This window comes from Lineus longissimus, chromosome 17 (assembly GCF_910592395.1).
Source record: "Lineus longissimus chromosome 17, tnLinLong1.2, whole genome shotgun sequence".
Taxonomy (NCBI): domain Eukaryota; kingdom Metazoa; phylum Nemertea; class Pilidiophora; order Heteronemertea; family Lineidae; genus Lineus; species Lineus longissimus.
Genome location: NC_088324.1, coordinates 13,393,219 through 13,420,084, shown reverse-complemented (window position 1 = coordinate 13,420,084; position 26,866 = coordinate 13,393,219). Strand labels below are relative to the sequence as shown.

Below are 26,866 nucleotides of genomic sequence, written 5' to 3'. Positions count from 1 at the left end.
TCAGTTGGAATCATCATCCACTACACCAAAGAAATTTATAATGCAGTCAGTAACAATTTCTATCGTATATTAAAATTTCAAATGAGATTTCCTCGTAAATGGGGTAAGGGCAGGGTCGTTGAGTTGGCAAGACAGTACAGAATGTCTCAGAAACAAGTCTTTATGGCAACAAAGGGCATGAAGACATAATATGGTCACAACATATTTCTGTCTGTCTTACCCCACCCTATATACCGTAGACGACACACTAGCATAGCCAAGAGGGGTTTATTTTGTCTAGTGTAAAGATTGGTAGTTCCGAAGACACTGTTTGCGACTGGCCCTCATTCCTCTTGTCCATTTTTGAGAATCCTGTATAGGACAAGGAAGGCTGCAACAGTCTGTCAAACTGATGACAAACCTAGGTTGTGACGATGTCTTCATGCCTGGCACTTGATTTTCTACACATCTTTTACGACAGAGACATCATGTATACATCAAGGAAGATTGCGACAGTCTGTCTTTATTACTTGCACGAGGCTGTGACGAGGTCTTCTTGAGGCTCTACACTATCCTTCTAAGACCATCCTGTACCCAGCAAAGACGATTATTGCAACAGTAGGCCTATGTCTAACTGGATGACCCGGCAAGGTTAATGTTGCATGGACCTGGATGCTCTAAATCCCGGAGACATCCTAGAATGGAAGATAGCAACAGAATGTCTAACTGGTGCGAGAGGGGTAGATAGGTTGTGACGATGTCTGTCTTCATATTGGCCCCTTGTTTACCAGGTTTTATAGATCCCTTTCTGCGACACCCTGTGTAGCATGGCGGATTGGAACAGTCTGTCTCACTGGTGCGGGAGGAATAGGTTGTGATCATGTCTCTATCTCGCACCCTTGCATTGGTATCAAGGCTTGATAGATCCTTTTCTGAGACGTCCTGTGTACAGCGAAGAAGATTTTATTCAGCGGTATGTCTAAATAGTGCGTGGGAGACAGGTTGTGACGATGTCTGTCTTCATATTGGCCCCTTGTTTACCAGGGTTTATACATAGATACCTTTCTGCGACACCCTGTATGTAGCATGGTGGATTGGGACAGTCTGTCTCACTAGTGCAGGAGGAATATAGATTGTGATCATGTCTCTATCTCGCACCCTTGCATTGGTATCAAGGCTTGATAGATCCTTTTCTGAGACGTCCTGTGTATAGCAAAGAAGATTGTATTCAGCAGTATGTCAAAATGGTGCGTGGGCCTTTGGGCTCAACCTAATATCCTTTTTTGATACATCATGTAGGCCTTTTCAAAGTTAAGTAGCTGGTTGAGAGGGGTTTCACAGAATCGGTGTAAATACAAAATACATGTAACAGCAAAATTAATTTCAAAAGGTTTATTTGAATTGCAGATAACAATATAGGCTGGCTGAACAGAATAACAATATAGGTTTGCTAAACAGAATTATAACGTGTCATGCTCAAAGCTCAAAGATTAACAACAGTCAATCCAGGTGGATACAAAACTAACAAATAAACATCAAACAAGAAATGAATCCAGGCTCTTCTCTGGTTCTACGCAGGAGAAACTAAATCCCCTTCCCAACAGAAACTATTCCATAGAGAGTCATGTCGCTCGGTAGGAAGTCTGAGTACCTCCCCCTCCCAGGATTGTTACCTCACGATTATTTTTGAAACAACTGTACATAATCAGATAATTTTATGGGAACATCAGAAGACATATTGCTATTATGCTAAGTGTCTTTTGCCATTAACATCAAGACGTTATTCCCAATGAAATATTTGGCAATAATACATGTGACGTGGCAAGATGTCTTCTAATGCTAAATGAGTATTACAAGCCATGAATAGTGATCACATAAAAGACATTTCCAAAACAGATGTTGCAGACAGTTAAAACATACTGAAGGAACTCTCTATAAAGGAGACGCATGGAACTGATAAATGCTGTCCTTAATCAAGAGGTGTCTTAATTGCAGAAGTCTTATTGAATGGATAGAACCATTTTAGGGCCAAATGCAGTGTCTGTAATAGTTGTCCGACGAGAAAGGATTTACATACAATGGGTGATATGAATAAAGACTAGCAAATGCTTTTACTCCGGTTTTGTACAGGAAGGCCTAGTGTAAATGTACATGGAGATTTAGATAAAAGCATTTGCTAGTCTTTATTCATATCACCCATGGGCAGACAAGGCACTCAACCATCTGTTCTTGAAATACACCCGATCTCCTCTATTGAATACAGGATATAATGCAATACATACTGATTACAATAGAAACATTTGTACAAAGAACTCGAGACGGAATTTGAAAACAGAGCAAACATCTCTTCATATACATGTAGTTTGCCAGGTCATCTTGTATTTATATTTGACCTTGAAAAGAATTTGCTTTGCTGACAGTGACAAGCGACAGGGCGATATTAAGAAAAGTCGCAATGACCTTGCAAAATAGATGTTCCATTAGTTTCTTATTCCCGTTCAAAAACACTACTAGTCTACTGAGTATTCAACTGAGCAGAAACACGTTGTGGAAGGGAAACGGTGAGGGACGGGCACAATAAATGTCTGAGTGAGCACAATGGCCTAAAGATATATTACAATAGATACTAGCAATACAAATCTTGTATAAAAGGTAACAAGTTGAAATACAAATTTAAATCATATTCATTGGCGCTTTTTTTCTGGATAAAGCATCTTTTTAAGTGTAGCTATGTTACATGAGCAAAGCAAGCACTTGACCGCACTCTCAAGTAAAAAATCACCAAGAAAATAATGTGACCAATGGCATCAAGTGTAACATCACCACCACAACCAATCACAATTCAGCTTTTAAACAATTTCAAACAATATCACTCTAAAGGAAGGTACAGTCAAGAGCACCAACAATATCTAACAGACAATTTTCAAATACACACTTGGAGAATTGGTTTTCCACCGAAATAAGAATCAGCTTTCCAACTTGTCGACAATGAAATGTTAAACAGATGCACATGTAGACACCCCAAATCTCTTGCTCGACAAGTTGGGAAACTGATTCTCCAGGACAATATTGTTACCCTGGGTCAAAATAAGCACGGCAGCAAAAAGGTTGATCTTTCGGTATCTTTCAGAAAACAAAGGGACTCAAGGCTTCACGAATTTGACCTCGAGAAACTCCTTTGGCAAAACCTCAAATTCCACATTCCGCGATTCTGGCAATTTCACATCTTCATAATCACCCTTTATAGTCTCCCGACAGAGAGAACAGAAATTCTGCGGCTTTTCAGGACTCGCTGACTTCCCACGTCGGGGTGACCTGCTTGAAAATGAAAGACGTCCAGATGCACTCGAATGGCGATAAGGCAGTGGGACACATGACTCGTTGAGACGAACATAGCTACGGGCAAGTCTACTATATCTTGAACCTGGCAGTGACTTTGCAGGCGACAGTTGTGGGGTACTTGCGCTGAACGTTTTTTTGATGGGACTGCGAACTGGAAGGCGACTTTTTTGTGTATTACTGTCCACATCAACAGACATATTTGGCGGTTTCTTCATGTCCTGTTTTGCTGCACTTTTACCAACAGTGCTCCCTATTGGCTTATTAAGAACTCGACTACCAACAGCTGACTTTCTTGGGCCGGGATTTAATGGAGCCCTGAAGAGGCCGCCACCACATTTATCCTTGGTCGGTGAGTGAACCTGCGGCTGCCTCAACTTCGACGGTTTGGCCATCGGCGTCGAATGAGCAAGAGGGTCAACTGGCATTGTTATTGTAACGTTGAGGCATGGGTCAGGTTTCTTGGGAGGAGGCACAGGTCCTAAAGACCTCCTTGTCTGACCCTTGGGTCTTGGTCTAGCTTCTGCTGTAGAGCTCACACTACTGACCCCAGAGTCACTACTCGGTGATGCGCTTTTTCTCGCACCGGATGCACTATTCCCAGAGTCCTTTTTCGGTGGTTTCAAAGTTTTTTTCATAGCCCCTGATGTACTGGCAGAAGCAGACCCAGGGCCCTTAGAAGAAGACTGGTTCATTTTAGAAGCCGATTTTGTATTTGTAGCAGCAGACGGACCCTTATCAACCGATTGATCCAATCTTTTTACACCCAAATCAAAACTCTGATTTGCATGAGATTTGGCCGATGCTGCCCGACTTGGGCCAACAATCTCACTCCGATTCAGGCTAACCGCAACAGATGTGGCTCTAGGCTTACTAGGACCTGGTAATGCGGCATGTTTTTGATTGGCCTTGCTCGATTTTGAATCCTTGTCGGATGTGCCCGGAAGACTGGGTCGAGTGGTCGGAAGTGCAATCTTTTTCTGATCAGGTCCACCGCTGGCTCCAGCAGCATTCCCTTTACTCCTTGCCCCACCTGTAGTTGGCTTTGTTGAAGCGTCGGAACTCACAGATGCATTCCACTTTGCTGCAGGAGGTGCTACCATCTTCAGCTTGGTTTTAGGCGGTACACCCTTGGGTAATGTGAACGGGATGCCGCCATGTTTTTTTCCAGTGAATTTCTGAAAGGAAAGGTCAAAGTTTAGAAATGTGTCTCAGTGAATCACACAGATAAAGCACTTTCACTTGCAATTTAATATGAAAAGTTTGCAAAACAAGCATTTAGAGTGATAGGCTCTACAAGAGAAAAACTGACAAAAAGATTCTTATTTGGGTCGATTCAACACACTCATAATTTTGTATGCTTCTTCAGACATAGTTTATTAGCCTAAAAGGCTGGGGTGGGCCAACATGTAGTTGTAATGAAAGTGCACTTCCAGACCAAAGGTCCAACACAGACTGCAGGTCTTCCATTGATTATTTATAGCTACCTTATTGTCACTGGAAAGTTTGGGAGGTGTTCGCTTGACCTTGCTGTCACCAACATTCACAAAGGAAGCACCTGAAATGAGATTGATGAAACATACACTTCGTCACAGAACATTTTTAAAGAAGGAAAGAAGCTCTTCTGGTCTTCAAAGTCACTGATGGCTGTCTCTATGATCTCTCAGTTTATTGGCACTATTCTCACTAACGCAAGGATCAACTCGATCACAAAGCCAAATTCCTGGATCCCTACCTCCTCGAGCCCAAGTTTTGACATTTTGATTATTCAATTTCTATAAAATATCAGTTACTTCAAGAAATAATTCAGCAGTCTAAAGCAATAGTGGACAGGGTCATACACATGGGCATCCCAGCATAACTAGTTTCAAATGATTGCAAACCATGCTATGCATGCACCGTAACTAATCTAAGACTAACACTAACAGAATCCTGAACCAAACCACGTTGAAAACTTGAATTTGGTGGCAGATCTTCGAATGTAAAAGAGGTATAAAGCACATTCATCATGTAGTGGAAAGGGGGGCAATCTGTGAAGCAGCATTCAGTAAAACAGATGCAGGACTGGGGAGGTAAATAACCACTGTGTACAATCTTACAGTGCTATATCTGCTGGAAGAACAGTCCTTGATTATATCCTTTAGGCATGCAAGATATTTCCAAACGAATCTCGGCCACATTTTTGTATTGCTATACACTGTGGTGTAGGCATTACCAAGTGATTTGTCTACCCTTTATGACAAAGAATGTGGCCTGTTGGACTGTTCTTCCTGTCTGTATAGCAGTGTACACCTGTGACGTGGTTGTCAACAGTGATAACTAGCCAAGCAGATACACATGTAAACCACGAACCAGGGGACAAGTATGACGGCTGTCTGGGCAAGTGTTTTATGACATATCTTGTACTCGCTGTAATAGAAATGTGATGTGTGCATTCAGACAAGTGTAAAAGTTAAAGTCAAACCACATTCATGCTGTGCTGCATATTGTGTGTCTCAGAATTAAGCACGAAACACAACAATCTCACTGTGACAACAACACCAAGAATTTTAAAGTCAACAACCAATCAATTTGCCATCACAATCTTTTCCTAATACATGGTGTTACCCTGGTAACAACTTGTTGTCGTGGCAATAATAAGTCACCATACCAACCTCACCTTCTTTGATTGTCTTTTGTTCAGCAGCTGGAAGTTTTTCAAACTCTGGCGTAAACTCTAAATATGAGATATTATTTCTCAGATTCTGACGACATTTTTCTGTGAGCGTCCGAACGAATACTTTAAAATCCTGAAAGTGATATAAGCTAAATTTGCAAAAGCAAGCAAACAGGGATGCTACCGCTGTACAGGAAATCATAAAGGATAATTTGTGTCATACCAGCTCCGACTTGATAAAATAGGCCAAGGTTCTCAGGAAGGACCCTTCAATAACCCCTTTTTGTTACCAAGAATGATTGAGGCAGAACGAAGTGTGTGAACAATGAACACCCTTTTTACCATGAATGTTGATAAAATATTTAATAATGATTACCGGTAAAACAAAGGAATAAACCCATCCCAGATATATTTGGTGCCAACTCTCTATTCAGGCAAGTAAGTGTATAGCTGTGTGAAAATAAAGTGATGACCTTTAAAATTATTCCTCTATTCTTCTTTCTGAGATTTTTAATGCATACATTATGTTTGTGGATTAGGACCATGAAAAAATAGGACTGCAGATGTGTGCATAGCATGACTCTACTTCTTGCAGGGAATTCGCCTAGACAAAGCACCTAGTAAACCAAGTGTTACTTACATCATTCCAGCCACACTCTTCACTATCCGCATGTTGGCAGAGTCGAAAAGCAGACATAAATGTCTTACAGGAGACGGAATGAGGCATCTGCTTGACTGTGGTTGTGATCACTTCTTCCAAGAAGTTTAAACTCCAAGCCATGTTCTGAAACAATAGATCAAGAGCCTCTGGCTAAAACTGGTGAGCAAGCAAAGTCTAAATTCATACTCATGGCCAACACTCAAGTACAGATACCGGGTTACTGAATACTGAATAAGGTCACTGAAAGACCAGTGTCAAAGCAACCTACTTTAGGCCATTCTATCAGTTGACAATTGAATCCTTTCCCATACCGGTAATTGGGAGTCCCACTGGCCCAACTTATCAAAAATACCCACCCTTCCTAAATCACTAAAAGTGCGGCTCTCCAATACTTCAAACAAGTTATTCTGCAGGTAGATGATACACGCCCCCATCAGCCTCGCTGCAAGTTTGTTTATTGGCTCGGCCCACTTCACCTGCGGGATGCTGCCTTTGAGTTTATCACAGTCGAAGATGACATCAATCACCGAGTCTTTGGTCTGAAATTGTAAGAAAAGACAAGGAGTTCCATGCAATTTGACTGATGCTATTTAAACGCAGTTATAGAAACATCAAGAGGGTGAGATGGTACGAGGGAATTCACCTGCACGGTCACCGGTATTGACAGTGCTTTTCCTGGCTTTAATTTGGAAGTGTCGGACCTACCGGCGTTTAGTCGGATGAATCGTACTTACCAGGTCAGCTGACACTGTATCACAGCACTTCTCCAAAATCTCAGTCGGCAAACTTGCAAATTGTTTTGTTGGCCACATTTTTACGAAATACTTGTCACACCATCTCAATATTTTGTGTAAGAGATCCTCCATTCCGTGAGAGAAAGATAAACAAAGGGCGTCTGCTACTTTTGTGATGCATTCTGGACATGGCTGCAAAATAGTTAACAATCTGTATTAAAAGGATGTTGGGTTTCTTTCGAGTTGTAAATTCACTCACCAATATGAGGTTCAGAGTAAGAACCACCACGGTTTGAAACAGTTCAGTCAAAATTATCTTTCTATTGCACCTGAAAGACAATTACATTCAACGTTTCGACTCTAAGCTCATTCCAAGGCACCATACCCAATAGATAGCAATCTAATACAATGAAGATAGAGGACCAATGGAGGGGCGATGAGGCTGATACCACAGTAGATGTCTTATATCTCAATATCAACAGATGAGCCTTTTGTAGTTAATAACTTACCTTGTGGAAAAAGTGGCAATAGTTCTTCTTGATCTCAAAGATAACAACGTCCTTGAGACCGTCCATCCCATACATGTCAGCGAGGATGAGTAAATCTTGAACATGGCAGTCAGTGTCGATATCTATGACTCCGCCGTACAAGTAGAGAAGTGCCTGTTGGAACGCAGCAGCACTCACACTGGAATGAAGAGCTAGATTATGATTTGGAGAACTACAAAGCAGATACATATAGACAAGTCTTCAATGAGGCAATTCTGTCATGATGTTTCTGATGGTAACTGTGTCTGGACCAGGATGGAAGTGTTACTCTGCGTAGATCAAAAGGTAAAACACCAGACAAAGGGTCTTGGAGGAGGGTACTGGATAATTTTGAGAACTTACCCATCCAGTTTGACACTCTGGGCGCTGCTCTCCACCCAGGCTCCACCCAACATCATCTCAAAATAGTTACAACGAGTAGTCAGTAGAAATCTGAAATATCAACAAGTCACAGAATTGTAAAAACACCGCTTATTTATCAAAAACCATACATTTTTTACACAGCTCTCATTTAGTCCCTCAGTTACATGGAATACTACTGTACCAAACTTTCTTTCAAACCCAAGTCAGTTGCATCGTTTGGTTAAAACTACCCTGGAACTACACACACTACCAAATACAACTTTAAACAAGAGGGCTAAATCTCATTTCACAGGAGTTCTTTGAAATGGCCCCATACTGACCTTACATAAGACCTCATTCTGCAATTCCACAAAGTCATCAACTGAACATAAAGAATACTCACTGATGACCTCTGAACTCCTCGTCTCCAACCTTGAACGCCACATCGCCATCAGAAGAATGGAGAAACAACCGAAGCAAATCCAAACCGAGGCCAGACGCAGGGAGATATGGAACATCAACTGAACCAATAAGGTAGGCTGGGACATCCGCGAAACTTGGTAGATTTTCATCTACAGGGGTTGGTGGAAAACTACAGAGGCTGCCAACAGGTGTCTCACTTGATGGACTGGTTACGTCTCGTAGCTCTTCCGACGAGTTGGTTAAAGTGCTGTGGCTTAGTCCTTGTACTAGGTCTGGTTGTGCAAAGTTTATGTTATTGTCGTTTACCGCTGGTGCTGGTTCTGTAGTGCTGCCCTCTGCTGTCCTATTGAGGTAACCTTGTGCCATTTCCGTAGCAAGACTGAGGTCATCTGTCATATAAATTAACCTGAATGAAGAAAAATTTCTATAGAAAAGTTTGCATTTATAATATATGATAGCACATTTCCATTCCTGATCAAAGTGCTTTGCATCTATAGGGAACCAGCACATCATTTCACCATAGAATTCTAAAGTTGCCCAGAATGGATTTCAACCCACAATCTCTTGGTCAGAAGTCAAGCACTCTCGCCCCAAAGCTCCCCTGTTCCCTATGATCAGAGCTATATCCTTGCTGCTAAATAGTAAAACATGCAAAAGATGGGATAGTGACCATTCATTTCCCTTTATTTTCATTGGTTCATGCTTCAAGTTCAATAGTCACCTGAAGAGTTCCTTGGCGTCCTCCAGGCTGACTTGAGGTAGGTTTATCACCGAATCATCACCAGTAAGATCTTGTAATAAAAGTGGCATGCGTTGCTTGATTATTTGACGGTGGACTGAAAATTGACCCTCCCTTGGTTTCACGGTGAGGTTGGTATCAGTGGCATGGGTGTACAACCTGAAATTTGGAAGGTGTCTGTCAGCATGGTAATAATGTAAGGATTCTTTCCATCAGAAGTGGGAGTTGAACGGAAACATTCATAGTAAATGTTGAACTTGCAGCTGTGTTCAAATATATCGAACTTAAGACTTCAGATACAAGTGAGGCTGTCTTATACTCAGATAGACATATCATAGTGAGTGAGTTCAGTGAGTCATGCGGACGCTCAGCTCAATTTGATTCACAAGGTTTTTTTCCCGTACGGCCTGATGTAAGGATCTAGCACAGAAAGGTAGGATAACATAAATGAGCTCACATACATGTTTGTGTGAGTCAGAGATATTTGATCGGCTGCACATTACGAGGGATAAAATACTCTAGTATTGACTTTCCGTTGGAAACCAACACCAACTCAGATCAATAAAACACACCTGGCCAAGGCTGAGGGGAGATGTACACTAGTATAACTTAGACAAGTCGGGCCGCTTAATGATAGAAGCCACAGAAAACTTTACATTCTGACTTAATTAATAACTGACCATCGTGCCAAGTTCCAACGGGATTCTCTCACTCAGTTTGTAAATTTTAGTGTCTGTAAACCTTTTGGCTTTACGGCTGCAGAGATGGATTTAACGGAAGGGCACAATAGGTGCACAACCTCCTTTCATTGGGGAGCAACATCTTTTTAGGGCACCTCTCCCCAAGAAGCAAAGAACTGCTCCTACTTTTAGGCCTCAGATACCTGGAACCCACAGGGTCACTTGATTCTTAATCTTATACAGTTTAATTACCTCCACATATCAGCTTTCAGGGCCTTCATGATTTTGACCCTCAGCTTCTCCCTCTCCTGAAGACACTTCTCCTGGAGTGTCATACTCAAGCGCTTCATATTGTCGGGGCGAGGCATCTTGGATTCTTGCAATCAACGATGAAACTGCAAGGAGAAAGGCATCGGAGGAGTCATTTTTAGGTACTGTTAACAGTGAAATTTCTGGTTTTATTTTTGCCAAGTTAACCTCCGCTCTTAACATGAAATGACTCATTCCTGAAACCTATTCTCACGTTGTTTGATAGCAAATGACCTCATTCATAGCTTACATTATGCAACACTTAACAGTTACCTGATTTCCACGTGGCCAGCGCTATTTATAGATCTGACCAAAATCAAAATTTTTCATTCGGCTATTCCAATGGACATTTCTCTACTCATTGTACGAGAATGAGATGCCTTTCAGCTTAAATAAATGACATATAACAGAAGGTATGGTCATCGAATTCAGCCAAATGCTATCTCTATGATCCGATGAACAAAAGCATGCCTCATTCCTCCCGGATGCCACCATAACTCCTAACCTTTCAGGACATACAGCAATTGATTTTTTGCCTCGACCATTAACGTAACAGTACTGATTGATTCATGATTGAAAACAATTATCAACAGATTTCCTATTTATGACATGGTAATATTCATGCATTGAGATCGAGTATGCAGCTTGCAGGACGTTGATGACCTTTGCATGATGAATAGTTCAAATTCGTTAACTTCAGCTTTGGGAAAACTTCACGTGGGTTTACAACAGGTTACACTGCAGCATGCTAGGACTTAGAAAATCGTAAGGCAAAACCGGACTGGTATCACCGTATATGCATAGGATTTTTTTCCCCTAGGCTTGGGGAGGTGTCCTCTGCCCACTGTGTTCCCCAACCATCCTCCTAGTGTTACTGCCCTACACCACAACAAAGCTGAAGCTGACTGAAGCCATGTATTCCACTGCATCCACAGTACACGATGTGTGTAAGCATGTACATCCACTACAGTACATGTATGTCATGTGTGTATAGAGTATGACCTCAAAAACACAACAAAACAACAGAATCAACCCGAAAAATCGGTGAATGAATCTTACCAAAGGATGTCTTATTCTTCCAGCCACATGTAAAATGCAAACTGCACCAGTCAAATCATGGTCAACGCTTGTAATCCCAACTTTTCAGGGGCAGTGAACTTGACAGCACTACAAAATTTGTATTTTCGTTCGAGCGAGTTCGTCGAGAGGGCGCACCAGTGGAGTTGTCTCCCGCGAAATTTTGAACTGCTGCTCTGTGCGAATAACATCAAATGAAGCGCTACACAAACATTCATGCATAACAATGATTACAAAACGTATCATTTATATCATAAGCAGAATGTATGTTATCTTTCAAATAACAACAGTTAGTTTAAAGCATTTATTCATGCCAATGCCGCGCCACGTGGCATTTCGAATGGTTTGTCTCCCGTATAAGAAGGTTTTCGTTGTTTGTTTAGTGACAAGTAAACTTAAAACATCATCCCGACCGGCCGCAAGATTAACGGACCGGATAGGTGTCTCGGCCGACTTCGGCCTTGCCACCAATAGTTACTGATTGCTCCTGGATAAGCAGAAAGGGGTTTCGTCTGCATGTTATGTCGCCTTCTTATTTCTCATGCATCAACACTAAACTTCAAGCTGGCTTAATCTGAATGGTATTTCTCTTGTACAATTGTTAATGAACCATAGATTTAGACCAGAGTGCTTGAAGGTATAGGGCCCCAACCAAGCTTCTGGTCATTGTGCCACAGTCAGTATAGAATGCAAAGAAACCAAAATATCATATATAAATATATTATTTTATTCGTCTGGTTGTATAATCTCTAAATAATGCTCCAATGACCCAGCCCATCAGCAACCAAATCTTTGTAGATTTATTTCTGTGCAATTGCACTGGTGTAACATAGTTTTTTTGATTTCGATACCACAAGGTTTTAAACATTTCAGAATACCGACAACATTGCAGATGATGGTGCTCAAGGAAGTAAAAACCTACATCTCGGGAGTTTATCATCGTGTAAATGGTGGCCCTCAATAATGGACTGGGTCATAGAAGTATTGCCAACAGTTTTCAAAATACATGTATACAGATATGCATAGTTCAGATCATTATGTAATGAAGACACATTTCAATAGTAACAGATAATATTTTCAACAATATTGCATCTTGTATGTTGCATGCATAGTTGATTACATGAGAAACATTAGACAGAATGCTGATAATGTGCCAGAATTAAGGAAAAAAAATATTTTTTTCAGCAGTGTGATATGGAAAGTTTACATTATTTAGAAAATATTGCAAGATATTTGTCAAGAGAAAAATTCTGAGACATTTGTACCAAAGTTGCCGTTGGTAAACAACAGAATATCAACTAAACGAAAACAAAACAAAGAATCAGGTGACACTAACATTGTATAAGTAGTAACAGCCAGGAGTCTAGTATGTTCATGCACAATCGGGACAATGCGAAATCGGACAGGAATCTCATTTTCATGTAAACATTTTTTTTACTGATTTTGCAGCCTAATGCAAACCCAGATACTACAAGTAATCTGTAACTACCTAACAGCAGTACTAATGAAAGACGAGGCTATATTTCTGTTCCCAAAACCAGAGAAAAGTGGCACCTTCATGTAAAAAAAAGCAGGAAAACTAGAGGTAACTAGAGGCACCAAAACAAGCAAAAGTTGTGTACAAGAGCATGCGCTTGTATGTGGCAAAGTAAATTTGGAACCATTAGCTACTTCTATTATGTTTGAGGAAAAATCAGCTGAACAGCCTCCTTCATGACAGTACAATCATGTAGTATGGTTATTTGTCGAATTCTTGCATGATGAATAACCACTATTCTCAGAAGACACTTGAAAATACCAGTACCTAGGAGGGCAACATTTACTTAGATGGCAAATTCACCATGCAAGTTAGTCCCTACATAAATCACATTTGAGACTCAACACACAGGGTTTGCTTCAGTATTTCTTGAACTGGAGTTATTATTTTGAGCAAGATCTTTAACTTCTTGAGACTTGTCTGCAGCAGTTTCACGAACATCTGTACAAGTCTTATCAGATCCAGACTCCTCCTTTGCCACTGATTGTCCACTTACGTTGTCACCATCACCAATTTCTTTATCACTATTAGAATTTGAATCCGTTGTTTTATCAACAGGCTTATCGACCAATGATGTTTCAGCTAGCTGTGGACTAGAATTCTCTTTGAGATCAGTTGTAAGTTTCTCCTTATCTGGACTCACTGGTTGAGCTGTGACTGGACTAGTTGGCTGTGCCACGACTGGACTAGAAATAGGAGACTGTCCAACTGCTGCACCACCCTCCCCCTGATTCAATGGAGAATGCCTAGAATGAGAAGGACTCACAGGACCATGCGGCCCAAGTGTCTGACAGGAATTCATCATGCCCATCTGTGGAAGTGGAGGTAAATCAACTGTCAGATCTTCCGCTGAGCACTCCATTTCTAGTTTCTCCATCAATTCTGCTAACTTTTTTGCTTTTCGGACTTCATTTTGGTAAATGATTGTATAGAGATGTTCTGTAAGTTGTTCCTTTGTGTCAGATTTGCTGTGCAGGTCAAGCTTTGCTTCCACAAATTCTTTTTCAGCTTTCTGGTATCTTTTTCTGAAAGACATGTTCAAGAAAATTTAACCGAATTTTATATCAGGTCCTTTTCCACAATTTTCACAAGTCTCTTGAAAACTACTCAACAGCAATGCTTTCTATCAACTGTTTTCTTATACATGTAGTTTCTAATAGAAGATTCAACAACATATTCATCAGGGAAATCAACAACATCAGTATAAAGTTGATTCCAGTTCCTGACATCTGATGCTTAATTTTACCTTCTTACACTAGATTAGATAAAACCAATCCCCCTTCACCCACAAATGAAGTAACTACTAAGTAAGAATTCTCACTGTGCTTCTGTGAAGTGAATACTGGCATCTTCAATCTTGTCCCTCAGGATACAGACTTCGGTGCTCAGCAGGGCATCTAAGTGGCCGAGTTCTTTCTGGATGTCTGTCAGCTTCACTGCTTCTGCCTTGGCCTTCTTGCGCCTGAAAATGGATGACATAAGAGACCCAGATTCAGACCAACATGACAAATGGATTTATTGAACCACAAGTGACCAAGTGTGAGACACATTTTACTCTTTCCAAACAACTTGAACCATAGTTTTTTATATGGCACAAAATCTGCAATTAAACTTGTCTTGACAATCTTTCAGTTAAGTAAACGATACAGTCTGAAATGTTAGAGCTACCTTTGTTCTAGTGCTTTCATCAGCTGTATCTTCTTCTGTTTATTTAACTCCTCCATAGCCTTCTGCTGTTTTTGGAAGTTGGCAATGTTGGCAAGCTCCATACTGGAAAGAGGACAACATGGAAGAACACTTATTTTCAGGGTATTTCAGGAGTGAGTTATATGAATGACAAGTGGACCTCTTATCAAAACCCAACAATCATGCTGATTACAGCAGGATAAGACCTTAACCAGAAGGTGTGCAATAACTGCACTTCATTCATAAAATTTTTTGACATTACAATTTGATATTTGTGACATACATTGTTAACAATCAATTCAACCTTTACATGATATTTAAAGATGTTGTAGGAGTATTTTGGTTCCAGTATTTTTGTCTATAATATAAACATGGTGTTTCAGAAATGGACACACAACATCTGACAGTACCTCAAAATTTCTTTCTCGCCCAGTACTACGACATCTTCTGTAGAATCTTTCTTGGACATGGACTTCTGCTCAGCTTTAGTCTCTGGCTCTATCTCTGGTGCTTTAGAGTTCACTGCATCAACTGGTGAATCTGGAATCCTTGGAGCAACTGTGCCATTCTGTTCTCTCAGTCTCCCACAAGATGCCTCATTCCTTGGTTTCTCAGCTGTATTCTTCATGGGTTGCTTTGACAACATCTGAGATGACGACAACTGTGCTGCTGGATCCAGAGACTTGCTTGTGCTTCCTTGGGGTGGTGGCCTGGACTGCCTGGATGGATTCTTTGGTGGATTGTATTGGAACTTTTTTGCCATTTTATTGCCTGACACAGCTCCTGTCAAGAATAAATCAACACACTCACTCATGACATAGGCCTAGTCATGCAAGGTCAACACTGATCTGGAGTGATCAGATAAAAAAAATATTTGACAAAAATATTTGACAAAGTTTAGGAGTCATACTGGCTGACAGTGGTCAGTATGGCAGTCAAGACTTGACAGCGCTAAAAAATCTTCAAACTACAAGTATAACGAACATCAGGCCGGCCGGCCGGGTGGAGAGCAGTATAGACTTGGCATGTTGGGGACATGGCGAAAACAAAGCACACTCAATCATTGAATGTTGACATGGAGAAATCTCATAATTATCGACCAATGAAAGCTTTAACACCAAAACTGAAGCATCAAATTCAATCTTCACTATATTCGACTTTGATTTGGCTCGTAATCTTACTTTCGTTTTGATCAGAACTGTGTTTTAATCGTTGTAACTCAGCGTCAGAAAATCCACTCCAGCCAGATGCTGCCATGTTGGCATTTTACTCCCCCTATCGTCAAGGTATGAAATTCAAACGTGTCACAGATTTTTGCAATCTCCCGGGGCGCCGGGCCAAATGTCCAATTTACATGCACCCGCTGAAATGGTCAGAGAAGGTCGAGTGAGGCTTGACAACGATGATCATTGACGACGCTTGGAGAATGAGATTTCTGGCGCGAAATTTGAATCTCGGCACGCGACCCACGTGTTTGGCCCGGGGTGTTTGGCGGCATACTTGTAATTAACCTCACTGTTGCAATGTTCGTAGGCCCTGCCTAGGAAGAATCTACCGGTGGAAGAGAAGATTTCCCCTGGGTAAACAGTTAAGTTAATTGGGACGAAATGATGAGCCCGTAGTTTTATCAACCGCCGACGCCACGGGCGGGGTGGGGGTGGGGGGGGGGGGGGGGGCTTCTCTTCAGATTAGATGTGTTTGGCTAAGTTGTTTTGAAAAATCGGATCCAGATAGGCATAGTAAAAAGCTGTGGCATTGTACCAAACCGGAGACCACCATCCTAGTCACTATATCAGAAGTCACACCCTCTCACAACTTGCTTCACTATATCATCTTGACCCTCAAAGTATTGACACACGGGACCAAACCAATCCAGATCCGTATAAACGGCCCTATTGCTCAGCTTCCAGATAAGGCACGTCATTAGCCTATACGTAGGCGGGCAATATCGCTGGCAGTTCGGTATGATATTTGTTGGCTGGGTGTGTTTTTCAACTGTCTCACCTGTTATATACCTTTACAGGTCAAGAAAGAACAATCAAAATATATATTTTACAACAACTGTTTTATTCAATTAGAGACCATAACCGGATGGAGCATTTCTATACAGTTTAGGGGCAGATCTACTGCTGCCGTGGCAAAATATTCTGTGGCGTTATAACAGCCCAGGGAAGATAACTTTTTATTCAGTATCTTTATAACATTGAGCTGTATGCAGGGTATTGCCAACCAAGATTTCATTGTCAACTGCCTGACTTATACGGGCTATCAAACAGCTTGGGTTGATCTTAGAGTACCCACTCTTTAGGCTGGTTACTCTCAGGGTTAATATAATTCTGTAACGTAAGAAGACTTGTATACATAATGAAAGGGCAGGAATACATCCGGGCAATTTAATCGGTTTACTGTTTCCCGTTTCCGTTAATAGCCATATTCTTATGTTCGTCAGTATCTCTGTAGGCTTTGACTCCAGGGCGGTTGATCATGCGTTCGTGGTAAGCCTTGAGAACAGGATAGTCGTCCAAGCAGCCAGGGGATAGCACTGTGAGGTTGTCCAGCATGTCGAACAAGTTGTAGTCAACGAAACTGGTCTGAAATGAAAAACAAAACTTTCAGCTGTTGTCAAATTTCGACCTAAAAATACCACCTAAGAGGAAAAGGCAACCCAGTCATGGCAAAACTATAACGCATACGTACCTGGTTTCCAACTGCAAATCCCTTTCCACCATTATTAGACGAGACCAACTTTTCAAAGTTCATAAGGAAATTCTTCATGTCATTGTTGATGTAAGGCTCTTTTCCTGCTTCCTGAAAGAGATAATGAAGTATCAGAATGTTGTTGGGAACTGGATGGGAGATCAGCTTTTGCGAGGTCTGATGTTTCCTGAACCAACAACCTGTACCGAAAAGGGAAACAACCTTGCTCTCTACGACGCAATCGAAGTCTCTTGATAAACTATTTGAACAAAAAAGGATACCACGGACGGTACATATGCACGTGATCAATTACAAGTACGTTTTGCAACAGTGATGGACACTAATACTTACAACACTTACCCCAGGCATTCCCTTCCCTATATTAACCCTTACCATTCGCTAACTCAGCCCTTGCAGAAGAACTGGTAGTGTCAAAAGCTAGTCTCAACAAAATTTAAGTTGTTCTACGATTCTCATCCATGGAGCCTGACAACTCCTGAATCTGCGAATTTTTTTAATATGTACAGTTTGTCAGTCTGCATCTCTGTTTTTAACACTAAGGATGAGTTGATCTCCAGGGCCAGGCTACATGTCAACTGCTTACATAATTCTTGTATATCATGTTGGTGTATTTCATCCTCTCATCCTCCACTCCATCATTCAGCATATCAATCATGGCTGCTTCTCTGTTGTTGCTGCCATAAAGACCTGGAAAATAAACAATGGGAATAGTCTGACCATCAAGGACAAGACTCCCGGACATGCCGGAGCAGTCCAATTTTGTAATCGAAATCTCACACTTCCTTGGAGGGACGTCCACTGCGTCCATGTAGAGTATATCAAGAACCAGCTATTTGAACATGTCAATTGATAATGCCATGGAAATGTGAACATTATCAGGCGTAATGATTGCAAGACGGCATAGCCTTGGATTACCGGCGGTGAACGTCAATCTACACACACGCCGGTAGATCGGCACGATCCAGGGCAAGCCTTTGAGCATGTCAAACATGGCTCTTTCGAGACCAGCCGTTGCTGCCAGCAAAATACGAAAACAACAAAAGTCTGAAACGATCTTCCAGTGCCAGCATTTGTGTTGGGCAATCATAGTTGTTTATCGCTATACCATTCAGAAGGAGTCTGGCGCACGAGATAAGAGACAATGACTTTCATCCTTTCAAATAGGACAGTCCAGCTGAGAGGGGACGCAGAAGAAGAACAAGAAATAGAAATAGAAAGAACCTTTGCCCTCCTGACACCGGCATGCCTCGCAGAGGAATTTGTTTGTTTCTTGTACGAGGGAAGCCGCATTCTCAAGTAAGGAGTACAGGGCTCAAATCTATTAAGCACAGCCCCTATGATCAAAACCCCAACCTACCGTGTGTACGGCCCAAGTGTCTTAGGATTGCATTGGATTGCACGAGCTGGAAATCTCCATCCTTCAAGCAAGGCAACTGACCGAATTCCTGGGGGAAAGAAAGAATCTTTTTTAAGCACTTTCGGTATGAGAAGCATTTTCAAGGGAAAATCATCAAATTTTAGAAAAGTACCATGCAATTCAGTGCTTTTTCGTTTAAAATAATAAATATTCATACCATTTTAGGCTTGAGCACTGGCCAGTCTTTGAAGTCAACGATAACTTCCTCGCAAGCAATTCCTTGATCCTTCAGGAGATACCGCGTGTGGTGGCCACGCCCTGAAAGTTAAGAGATGGGGGTCATGGTACAAAGTTTATACACAGACAAAGGCCACCACTCACGATCAAACTGACAGAACGTGAATACATGTAATAAGGTTTTAGCCTAGTCACCGGTATATAATATATATACGAATCCGATCTTGGTAAGAAATGTTACTGGCAAACAGCAGTGCACTTCCTGTGCTGGTGTAAATAAGGCAATTGGAAAAGGCAAGTCAATGCCGTTGAGAATATGCCGAGGGCCATATTTCATTTTTAGATATCGTTATAATATATAGAAGTTAAGATTTGATCCGAGAACGAGAACGATGAGATTTTATTTCTCTGGCTGTCGTCATCAAGCTGAGGTGATTGTTTCGTCTTATTGTTTAATTATAGCAAGTAGTATGATATACACATGTACTTGTTTTGAGTCGTATACCAGACTAAAGATAATGTTTCTGACAACTCGCTGTCTGTCGTCAAAGTCACTTTGGAGGTCTGAATAGCTGGGGTGAAAATGTCACCTTATTGTCACTTGGGAAGTTCACTTACCTCTACACCCGAAGTAGGTGAATTCATACTCCGACACTGAAATGTAAAAAATGCAGATTGCTAGATGGTAGTGAGCATGCCCAATCAATTTGCCTTTTATGTTGAGGCATCATGAGGACAATGCAAAGGGTAACACTATTCATGTCACGTCTGTGATAAATTGCATGTGTCGTGACGCAACCCAAAAATTTATTCATTATCTAATTTATATTTAGATAGCAGACATAGTCGATCCTCAGTGTAGATACTAGTATAGGCTAGGCCTATAGTCTTGTCAGAACAGGTTGTCTTTTGTCATTATTTTAAGGGACAACTTCGGCATAGGATAATGTGTTTTTTTGTACAAAAACGGCTTCCAGCAAGACTGCAACTTCTCCAAACAGGAATAATAAAAACTCTTTTAACTGTAAAAAAACAATGGACTAAAACAGGGTGTAACCGTATAGCCCCTTGCGTAGCCCCTGAAATTCGCAAGCCATACCCAAAACGGCCTTCCAACACTGGTGAAAATGGTTATCAGAGAACAGCATCAGTGTAATACTGCAAGTGGCGGCGCATGGTGTCAAGTGGGCACATTATCTTTCTGGCAAGGTAAATCCCACGCCCAAGTTATCCTTTTAAAAGATACGTAGACACTTTGCGGCTAAGGTCTTTAGAAATTTAAAACGTCCAAGGCTAGGAAATTTCCGGGCTGCAAAATCTTTGAGGTATTGACAGCAGTGGCCTCTATAGACACCGTGCTATAGAACCATACGCCATAATCCGCCATAATACTATAGGGCAAGAACTTTTTCCAGGGGGACATTTTCTACCTCATCACCGGCATGGTCCTTCGCCGATGACAGACCAGGATGACATACGGACCCGAAGACAATGGTAGCTCGCTTTTTGTTACACCCGGGACACATACAGTGGACCAACCTCATTCCTCACCAGAAGGAGTTCTAATTGCTTTATGATTTTAAGTTCTAGGCAAAATGGCAGAACCTATGGTTAATCCTTAACCCCCGATTTCCTCTATGGATGTCCTTCGGTATGCAGCCTCCTCTAACCATGCTGACACGAGTGAGTGTTTCCCTTATTTCAGTGTTTCCCTTATTGTACTATAAGGCGCGCGACCATGCACTCACTGGAGCCACCATTCGATTAGAGGAAACTCGCACATACAGAAGCACTCCGATACTAACTACTGCACACAGTTTCAGCAGACTGCAGACAATGCATATCGATCGTACTCACTGTTGCTATGGTTTAGTCTGGCTTGCTCGTCGTCTGGTCGCGGTAGTGCCCTACTCGTGAATGCCGCGAATAGCCTGGCAGGTTTTCTCGCGATCGCGTCAGACGGCTGATTGTAACATCTGTGGTTGTTTCCCATGTGTCAGTGTTTCCAAACAATAGGCAGCTAGAGACCACGACTTTTCAATAGGGGGGATACACAGAAAAACTTGTCAATCTATTTTTGAGCGTTCCCAAACAATGAGGGGAAACACTCAAAAACAGAAACACTCAAAAACATTACACCTGTATTAAATCACGATGACGCAACTACCAAAGATGACAGTCCAACGATCGTCACGCGAAATATCGACAGGTGGAGTATATTGAAATCCACTGGCTATATCGGAATGCCTCATCTACCGCTGCGTCAATAAACGAGTTTTTGGTTCCATCAAGCATGTAAGAGATGTTTGGTTCGATGTCAAAGAATAATGTACGTGGACTGAAAAAAAACGTGCAATGAAATCATGATATTTTCTTTATTTTTCGACAAAATAAAATAACTGTATTTGAATCACCAAAACATCGACGAGGACTATTCTTATAGGGAGTGTTGGTCTATAAAGCGGAGCCTATTGTAGCAACCATTATATTAAAGATAGAGTACTGCTGATAAGTCAAAACATTGTCTTCTTGCTCTTGGTTTTGGACCGAAAATTTGCCGCCTCGAACATGACCTTAACATTCGGATTGTTCCTTTGCAGGACCGCTCTGAAAACTGGCCCGCTATAATCGTGCGCTCGACCACCTGATGTCCAGGCAGTCCTTACACCCAAAATGTGCGGCCATGGAACCGGTTCTTTATGGACCAGGTCGAAAGTTCCCTGCAGGCTTTGATAATTGGCCTGCTGGCCATGCGCTCGTGGTAGGCCTGAAGCAGGGGGACTTCTGAGAGACAGTCCTTGTCGAGCACCTGCAGGTGCGTTTCCAGGATGTCGAAGAGGTTGAAATCAAGGAAGCTTATCTGGAAAAGTTAGACAAAAAGTTATATTTTGTAATTTAATCAATAATCTGAAACCAAATTTTGTTGTCATGACATCATGATGGATGTTAGCGACTTCATCCCGAGACTCTTACCTCGTATATTATTTTGTATATGACATAGGAATGAATCTCAGGATGACATGCTTTGAGATTTGGCTCCCCTCACTGACTGTCTGAAGTGACTCTCCTCGCTGAGCAAAATGGAAAAAAACAACTTTCTAAATGTCTCACCTTCTTTCCAACCATAAATCCAGCTCCACCATCGTTTTCAGCTAATAATTTCTGAAAATGAAAAGCAAACATAATTATGATCCACTGGGGTTCACATTTCATGGAGTCTTTGATTTGCATATAGTAGGTTTCTTGAGATTCCTAGTTAAAAACATTTGATTTCGCGTTTCATATAAGATAAGATGCCAAGTTAACTGGAAAGGCCTTCAGGTGTCCTTGTTTTCTCAATGAGAAGCAAGTCACTTGAAATGTTCGAAGCAGTGGCAACGTTCAACAGGCAGGTCTTTCAGCAGGTCCAGCCCGTAATAGATAACAACCATTCAACTCCAGTTTTGAATAATACTTACTTCAAATGGTTCCAAAGACTTCGGAATATTTTTCACATATTCTGCTTCGTCACTCTGAAGAAAAAAAACAAGAAAAAGCATTGCGATGTTAGTTCCAAGAAATTTTAGGCCTAGTTTGGGTAAAACTCCAACACCGCCATTAGTTTTAAGCCTTTACTTGTACTTTGAAAACTCGCCTGTATATCTAAATTTTCCTGTAAAAATGACTTGCAAATGCGTATAGGAGAGGGGCACATGAGGCGCGCACCCCCTTTTCGCGATTTGTAAGGGCGCCTCTCTCTGAAGCCAAGAAGCAAATTTATCCCTCAGATGCCCGGCAATTGGAGAAAAAACTGCTCCTACTTCGTCCATATCTTTGGCCATGAAGAATTGCATGACAAATTTGATCCTTAAATCCTCAACGCCATCGTTGATCATGTCAATCCGCGCAGCCTCCTTCAGGTTATCGCCGTATAAATCTGAAATTAATATCATAGTTGGTCATCTTTGGTTTGCAATTCAGGCAGGGTTTCCTCCGGGGGTGGGGGCGTCGAGTGACACGTCCCCTCCCTCAAAAGCAAAAAAATGGAAATTTTATCATTTTTACAGGAAACTTGATATATTTACGGATGATACATAGTATGGTGCTGCCACTAAGAAATCCACTGGTGTCGAAGGTCGTCGCTCGGTTTTTGATAGATGTGTGTGTGGGGGGTGGGGAGCTTTACATATCTCAAGACAGTGAAAAAGAACTGCATCTATCTGTATGAAAAACATATTTTCTGTAACCAAAGAGGGGCGCCCTGTGCCCCCCCCCCCTCAATTTCTACGGCCCCGACATTCTGTCAGACTTTAGAGAAATCAAGATAGACTCATTTATAGTCGATTATAGTTCTTACCGTGTTTTCGGCCAAGATATCGAAGGATGGCATTTGACTGTAACAGGGTGAAGTCACCATCTTTCAATAACGGCAACGTCGAACCGAATGGCTGCAAAAATACTTCAAAGTTAAAGTTAAGTTTCCCTTTCAAGATTGAATGGTGCCTAGGCCACCTGTACATTGTACACAAACTTATCACAAACATAGTCAGACTCCGATGCAGTCCATTTTCTCATCCTGATCGTCCTTCTTTTGACCGGGCGGCCGCACTGTCCGTCCAAGATTACGGTGAGATATGCATGCGAACACGTGATAGGTGGGTTATAGATTATAAGTCACACAAAGTTGTCATAAATCAAACCAGAACAGAGGGCTCCTGGACCGCAATCTCGCTAAACCACGAAAGCCGGCAGAACCAGACTAATAGGGAAGATTAAAAGAGCCAGGCAATCTTCGAAATTACGAAAGTACCAAAGTTGCTTTGAAGTCCTCCCAATTGTCATGGTCATGAACGTGCTCTACAAAAGGTATTTTCTGGTCTCTGAGGATCGTCCTGATATGACGGCCACGTATCCCTGAAAAGAGACACAGGCATCACACACAGATTTAGGAAGTATTCTGCCATTTCTGACGAGCGCTCCACTAAACTGCTCTGAAGTTTCTAAGACTTTTGACGTCATGTATTTGTCGAAATCTGATTGGCTGAAAGTCCCTGTACAAATGTACACTATAGTGCTCCAAAGGTTCAGGAAAAAAATTCGCGGGCGGGCGGCGAGTTTTTTTACAGGTAGGTTCGTACCATTGTGTACATTGACCGCCAATCAGTAACTTCGCCTAAAAACACGTGCGTTTCTTACTTGATGACGTCAGGTGAAGTTACTGAGCTCTGATTGGCTGTCAATGTACACAATGGTACGAACCAACCTGTAAAAAAACCCTCGCGGGCGGGCGAACCAGCGCCGGTCTTGCAATACCGCTGGTTCAGTATGTCCTAAAATGAAGGGCTAATTAACCTACCCCGATGACCGAAATAGTGGTACTCGTAAACAGGGGAAGACACTGAAAGTAAATGTAAAAGAGACAATGTGATTGTTGGCAAAAAAATATTATTACATGAATAATGGGGGGGGGGGGGGGGGGGGTTCCATCTTACTCCGTGTTTATCGTTTTTTCGACTTCGTTGTTAAAGGGACAACTTGGGCGTGCATGGGATTGACCTGACCAGGAGGCCAATGTCTCTACTTGCCACCATGCACCGCCACTAGTATAATAAGTATCACACTAATGCACATCTCCACCTATGACTTTCACCAGAGTTGCGAGGCAGTGAATTTCAGACAGGCCTATGGTTATATTGCTGGTGCCTTCTTTATTGCATGTCAATGATTTTTCAATTAATACCCTGTTCGGACTAGTCACGGTCCTGCTGGTAGCCATTTTTGTATGAAACCAACATATCTCATGCCCAAGTTGGCCAACTGGTCTTAGCATGCTTTCGTATACGCGTCTAGTGTTTAGTTAGTTAGTACACGTATAGGCCCGACCATGCATGTAATGTGGACGGTCTATACTAGGCCTATAAAATAGTAAAATATCATGAGCCCGGCTTGCATGTAATAAACAATGGCGGTGCCGATATTATTGTTAAATAATATCACAATACTCAGGATAGGCATATACTAGCATATCTAGTTGAACTAAGAAAGACTTTCTTTGGCAACTTCCGGGGGTGACTTACTTTCAAATTTGTCCTATATTATGCTTCGATTCAATGAGCACCACCGTCCTCGAATGGACCGACCACGGTCATGCAGGCCAACATGCAGTTTGTTTATCTAACCTGTATAAAATTCTTGACATATGCAGTGGTTTTGTCAAACGGCACAATAAACACGCACGTGACCACAATGGAGGGGACAGTGATAACTTGTCACTATAGATATTCAATGGCCGGTGCTTCGTTACTAAGGGCATGCGACGTGACAGGGTCCACCCTAAACTAATGATACATGTACATTTGTAATTTCTACGACCACCTAATACCAAATAAGGAGTTTATCGTTGAAGTTATATCTTTCCATAAAACTGCACGCATATCAAGGGGTTTGGGGGTCCTCACACGCTACTCTCATCCTGGCACCACTAGTTGTTTTCAATATGCTCCGCCTCTTGATATTTCAAACTACGTCATAGGAGTGTTATTACTCGAAGAAACTGGGGAGTATGCCTATATAGACGAACAGCTGCGCTGAACGCAAGCACAAATAGGCCCGTATACATATGACATGTACGGACATAGTCGATGGCATTTATGACAGTTGTTATCAACCATGAGAATATCGGCCGACATAATTATCTGGGCGTCTGTAAACCACGAAATAAGAAATGAAATCAAAACGAAATAGAAATGAAATAAAATAAATCGGATGTTTATAAAGTGGAATGCCGACTAGTGTTGTTACTAGGGGAAGGAACCAGCAGTGTAGTGTAGATGGTATATGTATCGAACATGTCTGACCTAAGGGACAAAGGTCGCACAGGATAAAGGCAAATGCAGGTTTATGAAGGCCTTAAAAATTCGAGTCATCACAGGCCTGCGATTTCAAAGCAATTCATAAAACAAAAGACGAATTTTTCAACACCCTCATCACGTTTTTAAAAAGTGCAGAATCTGCCACAAGAGTGTGTTTTCACGAAAGCACTCTTGGGCACCTTTGCGGGTCTACCACACGCAATCACTCCAATTGATGTATATTGTTTCCCCGCGCGGATCTACTATTTTGTGTTTTGATTTCATTTCATGTCGTTTTTTATTTCGTTATTTCGTGGTTTGCAGATACCCGATTGACATAGATAGGCCTATTCACTGTCATGACAGTTCAGGTCGAACCACTGTCCCAGCAAGTCCAATCGGGTTTCATCGCCGCGCGGCCGGGCCAAAATGTCAGAAAGCCAAGGAACCAAAGACTGCCCGAATGACCCCTTTCTGCAAAACAAGGGTCTAAGAGGGCGCAAGATGGCTATATTGGAAGCAGGACTATTTCACGCGCAGATGGTCCACAAGTGGGTGATCAACGTCAACGCAGTCATGATCAGCTGTAAACAGGAGATCACCCCGGATAACGCCAGGGCTGCCCTCCGGATGCTTTGCCAGAGACATCCTCATCTCCGTATGAAAGTCGTCACGGGCAAATCCATCTATGACAGGTACCTTGTATTTTTCGACACGGACCCCGAACCCGATTTGGAAGTGTTGGAAACGGACAACTGGATTAAGACTTGTGAGGCACAGTTCGACAAAAATTTTAAAGAAGATGGCTTGCAGTGGAGAGTGAAGATGCTGAAAGCTACCAAAGACCCGGACAGTGAACGTCTGCGCTATACCTTCGTGTTTGCGTACAACCATGCGTTGGTAGACGGCGGATCCATCATGGCAGGGATTCACACAAATTTCCATCACTATCTCGAAGACGTCGTCTGCGGCAAAGGCAAGGTTATCGAAAGTCTTCCACTCCTTCCTGGGGTA

General features: G+C 41.9%; 4 protein-coding genes across 5 annotated transcripts; all 4 read right to left on the bottom strand.

Moving 5' to 3' along the window:
* Window positions 1-1,369: 1,369 nt before the first annotated feature.
* On the bottom strand, window positions 1,370-11,597 carry LOC135501263 (BTB/POZ domain-containing protein 8-like). Of its 2 annotated transcripts, XM_064793287.1 has the most exons (13): window positions 11,470-11,597; window positions 10,354-10,496; window positions 9,404-9,580; window positions 8,663-9,088; window positions 8,260-8,349; window positions 7,879-8,056; window positions 7,370-7,561; window positions 6,992-7,174; window positions 6,615-6,758; window positions 5,978-6,107; window positions 5,671-5,727; window positions 4,806-4,876; window positions 1,370-4,496 (listed from the first exon to the last, which is right to left on the bottom strand). In XM_064793287.1, exons 2-13 carry the CDS (start codon window positions 10,467-10,469, stop codon window positions 3,123-3,125), a joined length of 3,138 nt encoding a protein of 1,045 aa, XP_064649357.1. In that variant the 5' UTR covers window positions 10,470-10,496; window positions 11,470-11,597; the 3' UTR covers window positions 1,370-3,122. The 2 variants fall into 2 exon arrangements, with proteins under 2 accessions (XP_064649357.1, XP_064649358.1); XM_064793288.1 differs by lacking the exon at window positions 5,671-5,727.
* A 628-nt stretch (window positions 11,598-12,225) lies between these two features.
* LOC135501264 (RAB6-interacting golgin-like) lies at window positions 12,226-15,968 on the bottom strand. The gene is made up of 5 exons (XM_064793289.1): window positions 15,892-15,968; window positions 15,121-15,493; window positions 14,693-14,794; window positions 14,346-14,486; window positions 12,226-14,049 (listed from the first exon to the last, which is right to left on the bottom strand). Exons 1-5 carry the CDS (start codon window positions 15,965-15,967, stop codon window positions 13,365-13,367), a joined length of 1,377 nt encoding a protein of 458 aa, XP_064649359.1. The 5' UTR covers window position 15,968; the 3' UTR covers window positions 12,226-13,364.
* Window positions 15,969-16,760: 792 nt separating this feature from the next.
* Window positions 16,761-20,997, bottom strand: LOC135501277 (glutathione S-transferase P-like). The gene is made up of 7 exons (XM_064793305.1): window positions 20,880-20,997; window positions 19,641-19,676; window positions 19,003-19,103; window positions 18,786-18,873; window positions 18,012-18,115; window positions 17,408-17,518; window positions 16,761-17,301 (listed from the first exon to the last, which is right to left on the bottom strand). Coding segments are annotated over exons 1-7 (630 nt in total). The 5' UTR covers window positions 20,881-20,997; the 3' UTR covers window positions 16,761-17,112.
* A 381-nt stretch (window positions 20,998-21,378) lies between these two features.
* LOC135501429 (glutathione S-transferase P 1-like) lies at window positions 21,379-25,220 on the bottom strand. The gene is made up of 8 exons (XM_064793545.1): window positions 25,079-25,220; window positions 24,358-24,399; window positions 23,812-23,915; window positions 23,359-23,449; window positions 22,823-22,938; window positions 22,481-22,534; window positions 22,134-22,184; window positions 21,379-21,882 (listed from the first exon to the last, which is right to left on the bottom strand). Coding segments are annotated over exons 1-8 (657 nt in total). The 5' UTR covers window positions 25,080-25,220; the 3' UTR covers window positions 21,379-21,684.
* Window positions 25,221-26,866: the final 1,646 nt, after the last annotated feature.